This window comes from Labrus mixtus, chromosome 17 (assembly GCF_963584025.1).
Source record: "Labrus mixtus chromosome 17, fLabMix1.1, whole genome shotgun sequence".
Lineage (NCBI taxonomy): Eukaryota > Metazoa > Chordata > Actinopteri > Labriformes > Labridae > Labrus > Labrus mixtus.
Genome location: NC_083628.1, coordinates 15,237,479 through 15,256,595, shown reverse-complemented (window position 1 = coordinate 15,256,595; position 19,117 = coordinate 15,237,479). Strand labels below are relative to the sequence as shown.

The following is a 19,117-nucleotide window of genomic DNA, read 5'->3' as shown; positions in this document are numbered from 1 at the left end:
CATATAGCGTATCATATTGAGCAATTTATTTATCAAGCAATGGTGAACCCCCCTCATACACACACACACACACACACACAGACACTATCACAATCTCACATCAAAACCCTCTCATAGACTGAGCCCTTTGAGTTGAGACATGTCCAAACAATGGAAGCCTAATATGAGGTATTTTTTTGAGTGTGTTGGATGAAGGTTAAAACGGAAATTTAAGTCAGAAGATGTCACAAGACTCTTCTTCAAACCTCAAACAAAAAGGTGGTTCAAACTGATCAACTTTTGTTTCTCCAAATCACCCTTAAAGTCTTCACTCCTAATCTTAAAAGTGTTATATTTTTTCTTAAATAAAGACAGATTCATGTTTTGTCATCTTTTTCCCACTAAAAGAGCACCGAGCATTCCTTAATTTCTATCAGTCACATGCTAATCTAATCAGTCATAGTATGGTGACAATGACACAGGAGCCTCATTGCAAAAATCCAAATTTACACAACAACAGGGGAAATGATGGGCACCAAACAAATTCAAATTAGCATCGTAATGACTCTAATTGCTCTTACGCACAACTTACATTAGCTTTAAATATGGGAAGGCCGCTGTTAGTGAGTGTTAAGTACATTTGTAGATGCTGAGCTTTTCTTACTTAAATGAAGTTGGAGGCACACGGCGAGAGACGGCAGAATCACAAAATGGTGTTGCCAGGTTTCTCTATACGGGCTGTTTGCCCTCTGCAAGCTTTCCCAATCACAAGCTGGAACAGTGAATGGAAAAATGCCCGTTCAAACAAAAACGTGACAGAGATGTATGTTGTTTCAACTATAATTACATTCAGAGTTATTTTTACTTGTTTGATTTAAGTTATTAGCCATTAATCTTTGGTGTGGATCGAGTTACTGTATTATTAGTTGTAAAGTTCAACTTCAGTGTTACCTTAGAGCCACTTGAAGCATTACTGTGAGTATGTTGTTTTATCAGAAAACACAAGGAACATTTAAAGATAACAGAATAAATAAATAAGCCCTGTGGATTTAATGGCCTCTTGCCTATTTCTTAAATCATTTCCAAAGTGCGGATAAATAAAGGCAATGAGTATTAAGTTAAAGGGCCTACACATTATTTAGTGGTGTCAAACATAAGCACAGGGGTGCAGAGTAGTGATCATGTCTCGTCTCTCCACAGGCTGCAAGAGTTTTCACGACCCGGTGTTAACTCACAGAGACAAGCTATTAAATCCCCTTTTGAGCTGCAGAAGCCGTGAGTTACACAACCAGGAAAAGCCTGCGGCAGTCACCAGAAGTCAGGGTCTCCTCTGGAGTGTATTACTGTATATACTTTCAAGGATCTAAGCGCTCTCTTGGCACAAAGTTGGCACCATCCAGCTGCATCCGATCCGCTTTCAATCAAAGGCACTGGGAAAAACAAAACGCCGAAAAATGGATGGACTTTCACACGAATGGAAAATCGAATTCATCTACTCCATCTACCTCGATATGACAGCAGCAAAGAGGAATTTGCTGAAAGGTCAAGCTACAATTCTTTAACGGTTTAAGCACAAAGGTTCAACCATTTCAAAAAGGAGAAAAGATTGGAAAATCTTACGTAAAAAAGAATCATTTATAATTTACAAAAACATGGCGCACAAATTTGACAAATGTAGGCTGGATCAAAATCCTACAACTAAGGCCGTCAGTGTTAAAGCGTTTATCACTAAGCAAGTAAGATCCAAAATAATGGAGGGCAGGAGCTAACGCCATTTTGTCCCTTTAGACGCACTGTAGGTAAGATCCCGCAGCCTCTCCCTGTTGTCATAGTGATAGAAAAAATCAACGCTACAGCTCCTGTGAATAAGCAGCTCAAAAACTGTTTTGAAATGCATAACAATGGAATTTAAAACATGCATTTAAAATTGCAATTAATCATGATTATTAAAATTGGGCGATAAATCCCTAATTATAACCATTACCAACACAGCATATACAATACAGCAAGCAAGATCACTGATTACCACTGGGGCTTCTTTTTTAGGAGCTTCTTTTCTCCATGCATTGTTTGAAGACTTTAATTTCATTAAATGGCGGTTTGGGAGGCAGAACAAGTTGAGGTTTGAAAACAAGAGAAGCTCAGAGTCTTTGTCTCTGGTGTCACGTATCCAGACAGATGGACAGATAATGTCTGAGGAAACATCCGACATCCAATATGGAACTGTTTGGTCAACAGCAGAGAGGAAATCAGGCACCTCAGTGCCACATGAACCCAGGGACTTTAAGGAAGACGTGAGGACACGATGGAAATTCAAGTCTAGAGCTTTCTAAACGCACAAACACAAACGTACACACACAAGTGCTCACTTATACAAGAACATGTTTTGTGGCAAGACTGCACAGAAAAAGAAGTCATTATGTGTACAAATACAAACTAGATAAATACACAGAAAGACGGTTCTTTTATAAAAGTTTTGTTGCAAGTAGCAAACTGTTTTAGGGGGAACAAAAACGTACGAAACAAACACTCTTTAAGGGCGTTTTCAAATGTTTTGTATCGTAGCACAATTGCCCCCCCCCCCCTTCCCCTGCAGGTGTGCTTTCACACCCAAGTACACTTGTGTACGTACACAGTCCGAGATACAGCAGGTAGCTTTATGCACGTAGTCGGCATGCAAATCCGACTAAAGAAGCAGAAAGAAGATGAAGTAACCATGGCAACCACTCGCAGACTGAGTCCATCCTGCTAACTGCTGGGGATGTTTTTGTTATTTCTGAGACGCCAACAACAACCCTCTTCCTACTTCCACGTCTACAGTGCAGCTCAGAGGATGAAACAGGCCCGTGCCGCACAGACACGATGGTTTTTCAAGCAACGGGAGCCGTTTAGAATTACGTCGTATAGCAGTCCACTTCCCTGTTTGAGCACAGTTGCGTTCAAATCTCCCGCGGACTGTGCTCGGGGTACACATGAAACGTGCCCGAGACCACCTCTTCAAGTGGACTCGTGAACTGGACTTTGGGGTCAAGCGTACCCTGGTCCCTAATGTGAAACCACCCTAAAATATATTAGAGCATAAATCATTCTGTACAATTAATACGGAACAATTCTCCAAGATTAGTGAGAATACATTTTCCGCTTTGTTGCCAAAAGTGAAAAACATATCAGATTGATGTATCTAACAAAAAGACTGTATATGCAACATGTCTCTCTTTAATCTGTGTGCATGTGTTCTGTTTTTAAATATTAAATTACTTGTGTCCTGTTAATATCTCATATGAGGACATTTACTTGGAATAACTTCACCATTGGCTATTTAAGCAGTTCACATGTTTCATCGTTTCTCTCAATAAAATGAAACAATTCTTAAATCAAAGACATCAGCTGGCATAGTTTGAAAGTCCCTCTTGGAATACCTTAATGAGCTTAATAAATTAGAGAGCCGGTTAAGATGCATTACTGCTGTCATTAGTTTGGCTGTGGCGATCCATCTGTATACATTTCAGAACTTCAGGCCATTCGGCTCGGATGATCAGTGATTTAAGACCGGAGAGTTCCGGGGTTCTTTTCATTCTGACAAATGAGATTTAATCAGATGTGCTGCCTGTGTATTAGTGTGTTATACTGTCATCATGCCAGAATGAGCTCTCTTTTTTCCTTAGACACACAAACACGCACATACCTCGGGTAGAAGCGGTGACTGGAACTACTCCACCCTTCAGACAGTTATATTCAAGGGAAAAAGGGATTGTTATTTGCTGTCAATCTTTGAATTAGATAAGGAGACTGTTTATTTGTTATATATATTTTATTATAAATCTGACATTGTGTTAGGAGACTAAACTAAGGGTTCTATTTTCTTAAAAACTAACAATCAGGCTAATTTGAACATTATTTTGTTGTTTTTTTTGCGGTGGGGGGAGGGGGGGGGTGCTTCTTGGCTGGGCGCAGTGACCATGGGAAGCCCAAGCCAAAGAACAGTCCATGTTTCATTATGGGAGTAAGAGTCTTTTTTTTATTTATTCACTCAAGAATCAAAAGCAGCATCAAAAGATAGGTTTGCCAAGGACTCCCCCCCTCCCTCTTGTATGGCTATTATCATCATTATTCTCATTTTGCCATTACTGCCGGGACTCAAACAGATTTTCCTCTGTGGGCAAACTCAGAGGCAAGCTTTCCCGAGACGCTGCCCATGCCGAGCTGGGAAATATAAGGACGGTCATTGTACTGTCCAGGATGTGGACCTTCACTTCTCATAATATCAACAAATCAAACACACTTAGTGGTTATTACCATCGGGACAACATTGTGGGTGTGGGAGCTTTGAGATGCTCACACTTTGCGACAGCATCTATCCTGGCCACTCAAATTTGGTGCAGAACTGATTTATAGTGCTAGACATTTTCCCACAACTCTTTTGATTCAAAACTGTACTTTGATTCATTTCATGTTAAAGTTAAAAACCACAAAACCAGAACTTTGCTTTTTTTTTTTTTTTTTTGCAGTGTTGACAAAAGACATCTCTTCCTTTGAGAAATGATTGGAACAAAAATGATCTGTTTCAGCTTTCTCTACCATTTACCCAAAATGAAGTAGGATTAAGGAAATATGATGTGTAAAAGATGCATTCAGGCTTGATAAACTCGTTACAGCCAAACTAAAAGAGGAGCATTTTTCTCAAATTGAGCCTGGATCATGCTCTGTTTCACTATGAAGAGCATTTATGTGTGTTTCTGGTAAGTAATGTACCTTTCCATATCTTGTCTTTCTCCTCGGGCAAAGATAGAAATGGAGAGCGGGAAGACATGAGAATTGAAAATGCAACGAGAAGTGAACTGCTCTGTTGAAACAGAAAGCGTCTGTATTTCTTTCAGGTTATAAACGTGTCTTTTGTTTGGATTTCATCCGACCTGGCCTCGTGAAACGCAGCAGATCCTGAGCCCTGTAACCCCCGTCAGTTCAAGTGAAACCAAAACACCACATCTGACGGCACAAGGTTGTCAAACAGAGGTAGCGTCATGATACCTTTAATGGAGTCGGAGTCACGCCTTCCTTCCTTAATGGCTCCTCTACTGATCTCAGTCTGCATCTCCACTCTCCTTGTCCCACTCCCTCCTCGCCATGAATGAACCAAAAAAATGGGCTTCAAACATTCTGTCCCTGTTCTCGTAGACGTTCACTGAGACCTGCATTCATCACCTCGCCATGCACCATTACTCCCAGTGATGGCAGGAAAGAAACAACACTTTCATTAGCAGGTCTGCTCCAATGAGGTGTGGAATGTCCCGCGGGTTTCCAACAACGGTGACAGAGAAAGCCGGCCTTCATGCGGCCATTGTTGTCCTCAACAAGCTCACTTAGTGTAATGGGCAAGGCTGAGCCCGCTCTTCAAAAGGCAAGGGGCACTGCGCTAGAATAAGAGCAGTCATGCTTAGACAGATTAGAGATCTGAGTAAAGAAAGTATTATTCATTGTGCTTTGAAAATAATGAGCTCAATGGGCTTCATTTAAAGTGGCAGGCAAACTCAAATATGGAACCATCCCTTGGCAAGAGGAGATTTAAGAGAGCCATCTTATTTTTTTAGATGAATTAATCTAACAAATGTTAAGCACTTAATAACATCTGTTGGAAACTGATCTTTTTTTTTTAACTGTAAAGAAACAAATAATAAACATGTGAAACATAAAGACCGTCTGTTTCAGCTCAGCAGTTGATGATTCTGCCATGTCGCCATAACGAAACTGTCATTAGAGCTGGGCGATATGGCCTACAAGTAAAATCTCAGGTTTTTTTCAAACTCGATTGACCATTTTACTACATTTTTTTCTTCTAAGGAAATATAAATAAAAGGAAACAAAGCGTTGACTTAAAACAAGATTTGCTTTTTTTTTTATTAAAAAGAGATTCATGAAGTAAGATTTTCTCTTTAGGGGTTAAAGTGCAGGCTGTAAACTTGTCTTTAAAAGTGCACTATACAGTTTTAGGCTACTGCAAAAGATCTTCAGCGGAATACTTGTGGCTGGGTGGCACATACCTGGGGCCACTCTGTAGGAAGTAAATGAGAGGGGAGGGGGTGAACAACGGGAGCCCCGAGGGGAGGGGCGGAGAAAGTAAAAGATCAAATCTTGATTAACATTTTTGAACATCCTGGCTTTTCAAAAATACGATTTATTGATTGAATTGATTTATCGCCCAGTCTTAACTGTCATAATGTCTTTGTTCTTTCATATTGATTGCTTATTGGTGAAATATTTGTTTCCCGGTCTGAGATTTCAACTTATAGCGTTGCAAAAAGCAAGACATGTAAACAAACAGCGGGAGCTCCACATAAACGCACACACACAGCGCTGTTCTCCCATCTGGCTCGGCTGATCCCGTCTCGTCCCTGTAACGCCTTTCTTACTACCTCCGATGATGGCACAGAGGTGGGATCACCTTATCTCTCCATTAGGCCTCTGCGACATTCATATTGAGAAGTATTTAGGGCTGATGTGTTCTTCTTTTGCTATGTTATTCAGAGGAGCAATTATCATTATTATTATTATTATTATTATTAATAAGTGTGGGGGAAAAAATGTATCAGAGAAAACAGCCCTATCATCAGTCATATTCTGCTAAAAAAAATCAAGCAGCACAACAGCTGCAAAGGTCAGCGCTGCAGTTAATTTGATATAGAGTTGCACATGTTTTCTACAAAAACAAAATAAAGATGAAGACAGTTTAATAACTACAGATATTGCACGTGGCCTCCAAAAGAAGTCAGGTCAAAGTTAGTTCAAAGTGTGAATTGAGATGTTGGACTTGCATCTCAATGGCTTTCATTTACCTTTCATGCTTATCATCTTTCCTTTTTAATTTCTGTGCGACAAAACATCCAGCTAGTGGTATTGGTGTTTGTGTCTGCTTTGGCCAGAAATTTGGTGAAAATGTGTATCAACATCCTAACAAATAAAAACAAGTATCCAGGTAGGACATCACTCCTTAAATAAAAGCATTGGGATATTTTTCAATAAAAAGCAATGTTTCAGCGTCTATTTTTCTTTCCCTTTCCAATATGTTCAGTTTCATGCCAGATGTAAATAGCCAGTGAAAACATTACAGAGACTATTAAGGAGTATAAATAAATATGGTTGTCTAGCTGTAGCCTGATTAAACAGAACTCTCAGTCATCAGTGGCGCGCTGAGGCGGGAGTATTGTTTCACCAAGAGTGTATCTCACTCATCACACTCTATCTCCACATCTCACAGTTGAGTTGAGCTAAAAGGGCTTTAAATGGAATTGCCCTTTTCAACTACGCTGCTAAACTGTGAAAGAAATGTTTACAGAAATATCAAACGGGCTGCCACAAGCCAGCAGGGTGAAGGCGTCCATCAAGCTGCCGTTGATTAGAATGAAACTGCGTGTGGAAATTACGGAGTGCCAATCTGTGTGCAGTGTCGGGGTACGGGTGGTTTCCAGGACACTAGAAGTCATTGTTGGGTTTTATGGAGGTTTTGTGGACCTAATTCAATGAAAGCTGTGATGATGGGAGGTTTCTTTCTTTATAGCCCCGTTGACAAATCCAGCTTCAGCCACCCACTGTCTTTCAAAACAAGAAGTAGCCATATATAAACAGCACAGTCATTCAATAAACCAATTACTGCCAAAAACAATTGTGTGATGTGTCGAAATTTGATATGGTGTGGTGTGATTTGTACTTCTACGGTAGGATAAGTGGCCATGCAATGCCTTTGGTGGCTATGTGAATTCAATTAGAGGTAGCTTATGTACAATACTTTAAAAACTGTTGCTCTATGTTGGGCTGTTGGACAACTGGGGCGTCACAAGAACCTCAATTGGCTCCTTGTTTTGTACTTTCAGTTTATCATGCTTTATGGTTGATAACAACGGCAACATTTTGGAACGTAAACCTAGATATATGACCATTACAAACCCTATGCTTCACACAGTCGGCTCAATAACTCATCAGTCATAAATCAATATGTACTTTCTCAACTGAAGTCAAATTTAGCTATTAGTGGGAGAGGAGGGTTGGGAGACAAGTGGAACTCTTCTGTCTCCTGATATCATTGGGCTCCTTACTCCATTGTATGGTCGTTCTGGTGATGAGAGAGGACGATCACTCACTCCCCTGCTTTCACCTCAGGGATCTTTTACTGAATTCCTGCTAGAGCCAAGACCAAATGCTCCAGGCTGACCAGGCCCTGGCCCAACAAAAAGATCTCTCTGATGCCACTATGTCTGATAGAGGCAAAACCACACACAAGGCCTTTGACTTAAAGCTAGCATTGAGCTTACACACATGAAGCCGCGACTGCCTTTTAATGGAATGACAGATGCCACAGATTGGGTTGGTTTGGTCATGTTATCCCCAAAGCACACAGGAGACTGTCCTGCAACTGGCCCAGTTTATGCCCCGTTTAACTAGCAAAAGGGTTTATCCATATGAATATGGGCACACATGGATAAACTGGACACCAGACAGTGTGGGTTTGTCTATCTGGTGTTCAGAATTTAAGAATCGAAGATGTAACTCCAAATATTCAAATGCTTGTGTAGCATGGTGACAACAGCCTCGTCAGAAACACTCATGCTTATTTAAAGTAACACGTTACATGTTTGATCTGCCAAAAACAAGATGAATGAGGATGTGAGAAACAATAACTTCATAACTGAAAAGCTGAAGTAAATCACCTCATCTCTGCCAGAGATATATTTGATTAACTGTTAATCATACTCTTTGTATATCAACACGTCAATATTGTCATTCCTTTTTAACTCCCCCTGTTCTTCTGGCTCGAGTGAATGCTCATAAAAGTGCTGCTGGGTGGCTTCCGAGACTTAAAGTCTGAGGGGCCAGGTAGGCCTGCTTTAAAATAACAACACTTTGAGCTTCTGGGTGTTAAGGTAAATGGTCAAGTGTAATCCCCTTAGCTCCTGACCAGCATTAGCAGAAAATTCCTCAATAATAGGCAACATGATTTCATAGTGACTGCTGCCTTTGAGAGATGTTTGTAATACTAAAAGGTCACTGAGGGCCACAGACGGACAGACAGGCGGGCAGACAGGGGGACTTTAGTGTGCAGGTTTGAGGAACAAGGTCCCTTTTTTTTCTTTCTGGCGATTTCAGATTTGAGTCATTAGGATCCATTTTTCTTTAATAACGCAGAGCACGGTGGAGCACGGCTGAATGTTTGTACAGCTGATTATTAACAGCACACCTTCCTCCACTTGGAAAAGCCCTGGGAAATGAGGAAACACTATCAAACTAAAGGCCTCTGTTGAGGGATAACAACACCAGCTACATCACGTACTCACAGTTAAAACTATAAGCCAAAAAAATGGATGCACGCTTTAGACAGAATAAGTGTCGGAAGCAGAATGTTGCAAAGCCAATGGTTGATTTGATCCTGATTTCCTATCCACTGCCTTGTCCAAATAAAGACAAAAAGCCCCAAAAATAAATCTTAAAAATAAAGGAGAAATTTAATACATTACTGTGACACCCTAGCTAGAAACAAAAATCACCATTAAAGAATTAGAGCTACACCGCTAGTATGCATTTGTGTTCCATGTTTTTACAGTTTAACAAAGCACAGTCAGGAAAATCATCAATGTAAATGTCTGATGATATCCTATCAAAAATACAAACAGCTCTACAAACGTGCCAGAAAATAACCGCAAAAGCCAGTAGCGCAATGCGATGGCTTCTTTCAGACCAACTTGTTTGAAATGTTCCACCCTTGGCTGTCCATGCTAGCTTTGTTTATGCGTTCTGTGGCCAGACTGCCTTTTAACCACACACATTTTTCTGTGAACTATGGACAAGGAAAGTGAGAAAACATAATTCGCTCGTGGAGAGGGCTTTTTTGCATTCAAAGTCCGTCACTGGTCCGGAGGATTCGAAGAGGGACAGCCCTTACAGCGCTTACACTCTCAGCTGAAATGTGAGTCAAAATCAGGGCCTGTGAGTGTTCTGTTTTTTTCCAGCACAGCCACGAGACACAGTATAGTGTTCATCTTTATAAGGCTACTCAAAGACTGCAAAATCTTCTGAACACACTATTCAAAAGTAGGCTGCTAACCTGAATATACTCAGTACACTTTTCAAACTTACTTGTGAGAAGTTGAGCCCGTTGAGCGGATGACACTGTTCCTCCACTTTCTCCACAGCCCCCGTCCTCTTCCTCATCCTTTCCGCCTCCTGGGCCAGGTACAAGTCCAGCACCGGCACCCCTCGCGTCTTTATATCAGCCTCCGTTAGCGAGTTCACCATCAGCATCACCCACACGGGCCGCTTCCTTTCCCAGTTTCCAGCGATGGCGTTGAAGAGGTAGTCCGCGTAGAGTCCTTTCCCTCTCTGATCTGGGGTCATCCACGAGGGCATCATGAGCTTGACGTACTCCAGGTGTCTCTTTAGTCTCCGATAGATATCCCTGGGCAGGACGTCCTGCAGGTTCTCGCCCTGAGGAAGCAGCTGGCAGCTGGTCAGGGCCGAGATGGTGTAAGGGTCCGTCAGGTCCAGTTCAAAGTAGACGATGTTGCTCTCCTGGAAGGCCTGCTTGGAGTTTTCAGGGATGAAGTCCCAAACACGCGTGTAGGGAACATGGATTGTACCGTAGAAATATGAGGGAGGGTCCCGTTTGATAGTCCACAGGAAGGAGTTCAGGTCTGTTTGCTGAGGAGAAGATGAAAGAAGATTAACATCAAAATATTTCAAGTATTTACTGATCGGTTTCTGTTTTCTGATTGTAAGATTAAGGCTTTTTTAAAGTAGAAAACTTTTCAGTGGACTTCCATTGACGTAAAACTCCTCACATTGTAGAATTAGTAAAGTGAATATTAATGATTATAACACAGTTAAAAGTTTGACGTAACATTTCAGAAAACAGTATAAACAAGTCAGATCAAAACACATAAAATTGAAGACATAATCAAACTACAGCCACAGTCTCCATATAAAATAAAGTGATGCCATTGTCTTGATTATTCAATTATCAACACTGAGCCTGTCTGGCACCAAGAAGCAAATCCACCACCTTGTCTACGAGAGGCTGTTTATTAGACCGACCTCCTAACAGACTGGTAATGACTTATTAACAGGTCACTTAGAACCCAAGTGCCAAACCAACAATACACATGTCAGTGATTGTCAGACAGCACGCTGAATGTTTGTGCTTCCTGTGTCTCGTGGATCAGGCCCGAAAAAAAATTGTTTGTTTGAGAGTTTAAAGAGCATATCTGAAAAGTTGAATGAGTCACTGAACGGTTGTCAACCAAGATGGGATGCTGTTTGGATTCTTTAGGGTTTCTCTGCTTTGTTCTAATGTTACTTTCGACTGTACATTATGTCAAAGCACTTTGGAAACCCATTTATTTTAAAGGTGCTTCATAAATGAAGTTATATGTGGTATAAAATGCAATAAAACAGACAGAGGATAAATTGAAATTATGGGATTTCTTTTTTTGCAAAAACACACCTGTACGGACCTTCATATCAACCTGCCTTTTACACAAATCCAACGCACAGAAAAAGGTCAGTAAGTACAGTGAACTCGTTCATTTATCCTTCATTATAATATCATTGTTTTATCATTATAAACAATCATAATGACGTGATTGTTATCTGAACCTCTTGTTGGTTTTGGTCCTCTTCAGTGACTTTTTTTTCCACATTTATTGGATTAAAGAGTTAACTATTCCAACACTATTTTTTTAAGACAGTTCAGACCCTTAAATGCCCCAAAAAAAATCTGGAGTCTGGTGGAGAAACGTTTGTAAAAAAGCATGAAAGAGGGGAAAAAAAGATGTTGACATTGGAAACAAAATAAACTAAGTGACAGATTTAAGAAGTCAGGTTAAGAGCTAGGATTTGATACAAGTAAAGCAGTGTAAATGAGTCGTTTATTTGTACTTTCTACTGACTTACTTTCATGTTCAGCTCGCAGTTGGCGGTGTCCTTTAACCTCCACTGGTCTGCTCGGACCAGGAGGAGCACGCAGGAGTGAATGAAAGCGCCCAAAGTGCCCCGCATCGTAGCTCCCTCTCTCCAAAAGTGTGCGTGCTGGCTTTTGTTTGTGTTTTTTTTTTTCCCCCAACGTGTTGCAGCCACTATTACCGTGAAAGCATGAGTGAAGTTCAGTTATATCCACAGCTCCGGCTCCATGCGGTCGCGTGAAACGAGCTGACAAGTATCCGACGACGCGCCGGACAGAGTCATGCTGGCTGGAGCCTGGACGTGGACGCGCTGCTGCTGTTTCACGCGTGTTCGGGTGAAGAGAGAGGTGGTCATTAAGAGTTTACACAGGGTCACATCACCCTGCTTTTCCTCACATTTCCTCCACTTGCATTGCCTCCCCCCCCCCCCCCAAAAAAAAAAAAAAAAAAGTTTTGCGCGAGTTTCTACAAAAGTTTGAGGGGTTTGTAGCCCCAAAGCAAAAAAAAAGAAGAATCAACAGGTCCGCGCAGCGTGAACGCACCTGAAGCCAAACGTCCTTCTCGTTTGGTTGCTAAATATAAATGTGTGTGAATGAGTAAATTGCACCGACAATTTGTTGTTTGTAGTCCTACAACGAAGAGCTCTCTGCACACACACCGCTCAGCCTGCCTGCCGAGTGTGTTTGTTTCTGCAACTCACTCTCTCTCTCTCTCCCTCTCTCCCTCTCTCTCTCTCGCTCTCCGGCGTGTGTGTGCGAGCATCTCCGTCCGGCAACTCTACCTACCCCCTGGGTCGCCTGCATACCCCTCCCTCCCGGGCCGACCCCACCTCCCCCTCTCTCCCCTACCTACAGACACACACACACACACACACACACACACACACACACACACACAGCAGTAATCTGACTAAACATCCCCCCGCCCGCGACATGTAATGTCTCCATTCCCATCAGCAATGTCAATAAACAAGGTGTGTAGCCTGCAGACCTCTTGGGCAAACAAGATTTACAATAACCAGGGATAAACGTCGGACGAAAAGCTCGATTAGTTCAGGTCTGTCGCCCTGGTGTAAATTCACGCAATCATGAACTAATTTAGAGTTTTAAGTAGGCCTGTTTTGATGTAACTCTGCAGGAACCTTATTGGTAATCTAGGTGCCAGCAGAGATCCCGTGGGTAGATTACGACCCGGTCAGATAATGGCTCACAAACTGGCGGCATTAACACAAGAAAACCCGCAATAACACCAATTTGCTCTGCGTAATATCCGAGCACAGACATGGACGCCCTAGACTTGTTGACTATCTCATTGTATTAGATCACTCTTTGCCTTTAGGCCCAACCGGCCGTTTATTATAACAAAATAAGATTTTTTCTTATTAAGTATAAATGGTCTTTTTACAGCAACCACTGTAAACACAAAACAAATCATTTTGAACTGTTTAGTAAGCTACGATTCAGCTAGCAAAGCACATTATTTTATTTAGGCCTAGAGCTTAAATTGGGTTAGGTATAGACTATGTCCTATAACAAATCAATATCAGCAACACAAAAAAAAGTGTTTGCTGTTAAATGCATAAATATGCTTACTCGTTAATAAAGTCTACCATTCAAATGAGTAGCACTTTAATAAAATAATATTTTAAATGTATTTCAGCAGAGCTAATTACAAATCAACTTACCACAAAGACAGGATAGAGCAGACGGACAAGGATACACTGGGCACACCACTCAAGTCTGTAGGGGCCCGAGCAGAGGACACTCAAGTTACACACAAATACCATTCCCAGTAAGAAATAAAAACAATATGCATATCCATAAATGGTGGTCACACAAATAAAGTAGTGTAAGAGCCCAATGGAAAGTTATGGGAAATTATGGAGAGAGGATTCATTAACACAACTAGACTTTATTTTTTTATATTTTTTTACATTATGTGATAAAGTCTATGCCAATGACACTTCTGCATAACACAAAATGTATGAGTAGGCCTACAAAACAGCAACACAAAAATATAAAAATAGATAATGTGAAACTCGAAAACCACCTTAGAAAGACCAATATCAGAGATCATTTTTAAGCAAATCTTTAACTTTAACTTTTTTTTAAATCGTTGAGAATTTGAGGTGAGATATTCAGTGAATGGATTGAAATCACGCCGCAGACCGATCTACGCGCTCCTACTCTATGCTCTGAATCCTGCCGTCAGTGTGCTGGATCACACGGGGGCAGCGGACACATGTTGGTGTTGTCAGACGTCTTGAGTAAATACAAAACGGGTTGTCTTCGCGAGGAATGGCTTGGGGTGGCTTCTCTGTAGATTGATGTTTGCAGTCAAATAAATAATCCGGGAAGAACAAGGATGAGGCCGGCTGCCATACGATGAAGATGTCATAACTGCAGAAACCCATTGACTGCGAAAATTAGAAAATTGAATGAAAGCAGGTAAAATGTAAAGAAATACAGGTTAGTAAAGCATACGTTTACACTGCGCATATCAACATCTAAAGCCCCGTTATACATAGAAATAGGCTACATATCTACAGTTAGTAGGCCTAGTTAACTTCATGTACCAAGTTCCAACCCTGCAGTTTTGTCCATCTTACTTGGATCAATCATGTGATTCTGCCAAAGCTCCGCCTAGTGGCGAAAGTTATTATGATCAGCTTTAAATGTCTCCTCTCAGTCTTGAACATTTTTGTCCAACTCTGCCGTAACCAGTCCAGGCTTCAACAACATCACACCAAGCCGATCTCCTACCATTCAAAGTTATTTTTTCCTCATACCGAATGGAAGGAAGGATGGAAGCCAAAACACAGAGAAGAAAGGAAAAGCACGAGACAAGAGGCATCTGAGAGACACAATAACAAAAACAGACTTTGTGAAGATTGGTTGGTGTCGCTCCAACATGCATTGATCTGAAGACATGATGGGATCTGGCTCACAGTGTCTTTTTTTTTCAGTGGTGTTAAGGAACATACTTCCAAAAAAATGTAAGCCCCATTTAATTACAACTGCTCCGAGTCTTCACTGTTTACACTATTTTCATTACAAGAGCGGAAAAAGAAATCACACTTTGGGCATAAAATAGAGCAGAAAGAGCAGCAAAAGCCCTGGAAATATATACATTTGTCATGTTGTTGTAAAAGCGTTAAAGAAAATGTCAATCATCCATAATGCAACCTGCTTAAAATTACATTCTGTCTGAAGTTAATTGATTCAAGCTGTTGACAACTCACAATAAAAGAGGTCTAAAAAAAATACGGCCTGATGGGATAGGATGAAGGGGGACTTAGATGTGCATGGGTTTGTATGCTGATCAGTGTTTATGTTGTGCATCTGTAGAAATGTAAAAAGAACACCTGCAGCAGCTTCCTCTTTAATGTCGGAAAAGGTCGGGGAAGTGTGTGCACAAAGACACACACACACACACACACACACACACACACACACACATACAAGCACACACCTGTTTTTTATTTCCATTATCTCCCCACTTAGCCCACAGAGGATCTTTTACATAAATACTCATCTGACATACGTCATCCTTTTCAGCTCTGTGTAGCGTCACACATGTTGGAGGTAAGACCTTGTTTGTTGCTGCTGGGTTTCAAAACCACATATTTTTAGCTTTTAACGAAAACTGAATGGTGGAGGGGGGGGGGGGGGCTCAGGAGGAAGTGGAGGGGTCATAAGTCTGAGCAAGGAATCTACTAACTGGCACATTAACGGGTCACATGGCAGAGTAAAATGTTTTCATGACTCTGAACCCACATCATACTCAAACATGATGCGCTGACGAGGAGATTAAGGTCTTTATAACAACTTTTACACAACAGTTAGTTCCGACCAAACAATTTTAATTAGACAAGAGGCCTTCGGTGGGTGCTGATACAGAGCACAACATCACTGGGACTTTAAACTATGTGTATACACTGTCTTTATTGATCAAGCTAGTAGCTCTGAATCTAACGGGAGATCAACGCAACTGTCAGCAGAGTCTTAAACAATGTAAATACAGAGTTACAAGATTGCAGGAAAACGCTTGTGTTTAATGGGGTCAGCCCAGGTCCATCGTGCCTTGTAACTTGTATAAATACATGCTTGTACAACCTTTGTATAAAAGGAATATCACACACTCAAGGCAGAAATGTTACACTGGATATTGGCACATCTTAGATCAGTGGTTCTCAACTGGTGGGTCGGGACCCAGAGGTGGGTCGCGGAGCCATTTTTCAGCGGGTCGCGAATATGTGCCCGGGAAAAAAAAAAATGTGTGTAAAAGAGTCTGTGCAGCGTTTCTTAAAGGAAGAATATGCGATTTTTTTGATCCAGCAGATGTCGCCCCTTGAGCACCAGCATGAAACCCAAAACAACTCGCGCTGCATTGTTGTGTCAGCATGCTCATGCTTGCAATCTTTATTATGTTCGTTTCTTCACACCGCATGTAAATTTACACAAAATGGCCGTGATCTAGAAACGCTTATGTGACACTCAAATAAGCAGTACAGTATGTTATTCTTCTTTTCTCTAGTCCCTCAATTAAACAACTTTTATAGGCAAGGGGGTGAGCCTGCCTGCCGTCCCTGTCTATTCTTCCTTTAACATTTTTTCAGAATCACTTTTTTGCTTCTGTCACATGTTTGCCCGATTTAAAATATCAGAATTTTTTTCACAGAGGAAGGTTGTGGGTCCTGAGGCTAGACGAGTTGAGAACCACTGCCTTAGATTGTGCCTTATATGACTAACTCACAGCCTTACTGATATTCAGGTAAACATCATTCTCTCTCATAAGATACCGCTTCAGGCCTTTAAGATATTCATTCTGTCTTTGATGTAGCCTTTGTCGAGTTTATTTTGAATCCAAATTAGTAATTTAGTTTAGAAATAAAGGCCCATGATTGTACATTATACTGTTTAAAAGATTGATGATTTACTTTTACAAATGTGTCAAACAGGCAGTCATAAAGAAATACTTTTCATTCATGCATTCATGCATTTTATTTTACCTGTTTCTGTATTTCCAACGGCCTACACATCGCGTAAAACGAGACAAATCAAGAGACATTTTTATGCAGCTCTTTCATTTTATGAAAGGGAATCTGTTTGAAGCCGGTCCTGGACTTCAGTGACCTCCTGTCAATACTGATACTATGGCACATCTGTACATTTCCACTTTAAAGTGTCTCTGTTTGTGAGGATCAAACAGCGCTGCGCTCTTCTGAAGGGTACCCGAGTAAACCTCTGATTCTCCCTCTTTAGACAAAGTCTTCAAAAGGATTTCACAATATGGAAATGAGCACATATGTTTCGTTTTATATAGACTGGGGAGGTGGATGTGTTTGATCCTATCAGGTACTGTGTTTATTATGGAGTAAACTCAAATGAGAATATAATGACTAATATGTATTTGTTATACAGTAAAATCCAGATATTTTTCTAAGTAAATCCAAACATAATCTCCGTTTCCGATTGTATAAGCCCAAAGTAAAGTTGGAAAAACATGAATTCCTATAAACAAAAGGACCTGTGTTTGTACGCAGGTTTTGCAAGTGCTTCCAGATTGCTTGCAATACTCTACAGGATTTGTATGTGTGCACACTTCGCTCACACATTTCTGGTGTTTTTATAATCCAGAATAAATACCAGAGAAGACATAACTTTCTGCAAAAAAAAAAGAAAAAAGACTGCTGGCCAGATGTGTCCACTCATTTTACACATGATTAGAGAAGAAAAGAAGAGAAAGAAGAAGATGAAGATGAAGAAGAAGAGAGGATAGAAGGGCAGGAAGGGAAAGAGAGAGAGGAGAGAAGCTGTGTAAGTCTTCCAGTAACAGTTTAAATTCATGTGACTCAGTCCATTTACAGATGGTCAGTCATATCAACCATGGTCCACTTCCTTCACAGCACATTAAACTCAGATTTTAAAGACCTGGCAGTGGTATCCGCAATACTGTGTGTGTGTGTGTGTGTGTGTGTGTGTGTGCGTGCGTGTGTGTGTGTGTGTGTGTGTGTGTGTGTGTGTGTGTTGGGACCATATGCCTTACTGTATTCGGAGTATGACTGTCTCCATACTTGCATAGGTAACTACGGGTTGTTGGAGGGGATCAATCCACATATCTTAAGAAATTGTAGAAAAAAAACGAGACAGATGCAGGAAAACTGCAATTATGAGATTGTCAAAAGTTGCATGCAAATTCCGTTTGTGCATGTGGACAAAGTTCCTAATTAGTGGTTTTGCTGAACTTGTGTTGTAGCCCTTTTTTAGCCGTATTGTCACATTTTGAACCGTATGTAAAGCCAGAGGTAAGATAACTTAATCAGGCAAAAAAAAAGGTTAGCTATGTAGCCTGTCTTATTGCTGCACATATTAAATAACCAAGATATGTGTGCATTGCAGAGAGTTGTAGAGGTGTGATAGGATTAAAAACCTTTACCTATTGCTCTTGATATTGTTTCCCTTTACTCGCAGACATTATGCTAACAGAGCTAACCATGTGCTGTCTATAGCCTCATAAAGCACTGATGTTCTGATTTAACCTCAGACTAGATGTTGACGTAGCCTCTGAGTATGAAAGTAAAGCCAATGCAGAAGTGGCATGAACCTGCAATACACCCAATGACCAGCAGGGGGCAACTCGGCTGGTTGGGGAAAAAAGGTGCAGATTGTAAGTAAGCTAATGAAAAGATTACCCTGAACATTTTCTTGATGACTTTATGATCATAATGGCTAACTTCAGGTCTTCTTCAAGAGAGCACGATGATCGTAATATTAGCTATCTGATGGGTATAGACTACTAGAGGCCATGGATACATCGTGATTGACAAGCTGCTGCCACAGCAACACTTCAGCTTATTTATTCCATTGACCTCCAAATTTTAAAGTACTGCTGGGACAAAAAAAGACGACAATCACAATGTCGTCAATTAGTTTTTAAGACAGTCCACGTACAGACGGTTGACTTCCTGTTGGCTATGTCCAATCCATTTAAAAATTCAATAAATCTGAGACTCTTCAATAATCAGAAATTATGACTGTACCATCTTCATTGCATCCAACTGGGCATGTCTTTCAACATGATGTGCTGTATTTCAACAAAAATCATACATGTTGATGAATAAAGAAATTCTTTCAGAACTTGTGCCAGAACAGAAAAAAAAGAAAATATGAACTTTGCCTGAGACTAACATCAGT

At 40.8% G+C, this 19,117-nt stretch overlaps 1 protein-coding gene across 1 annotated transcript in view; it reads right to left on the bottom strand.

Annotated features, from left to right (window-relative positions):
* trabd2a (TraB domain containing 2A) overlaps positions 1–12,665 on the bottom strand; it is a 64,402-nt gene extending 51,737 nt beyond the window's left edge. Inside the window, exons 1-2 of the mRNA XM_061061547.1 lie at positions 11,914–12,665; positions 10,102–10,662 (exon numbers count right to left, since the gene is read on the bottom strand). Coding sequence (XP_060917530.1) covers positions 10,102–10,662; positions 11,914–12,018 — 666 coding nt within the window. The 5' untranslated portion in view covers positions 12,019–12,665. The remainder of the gene's footprint in view (positions 1–10,101; positions 10,663–11,913) is intronic.
* Between the last annotated feature and the right edge of the window lie 6,452 nt (positions 12,666–19,117).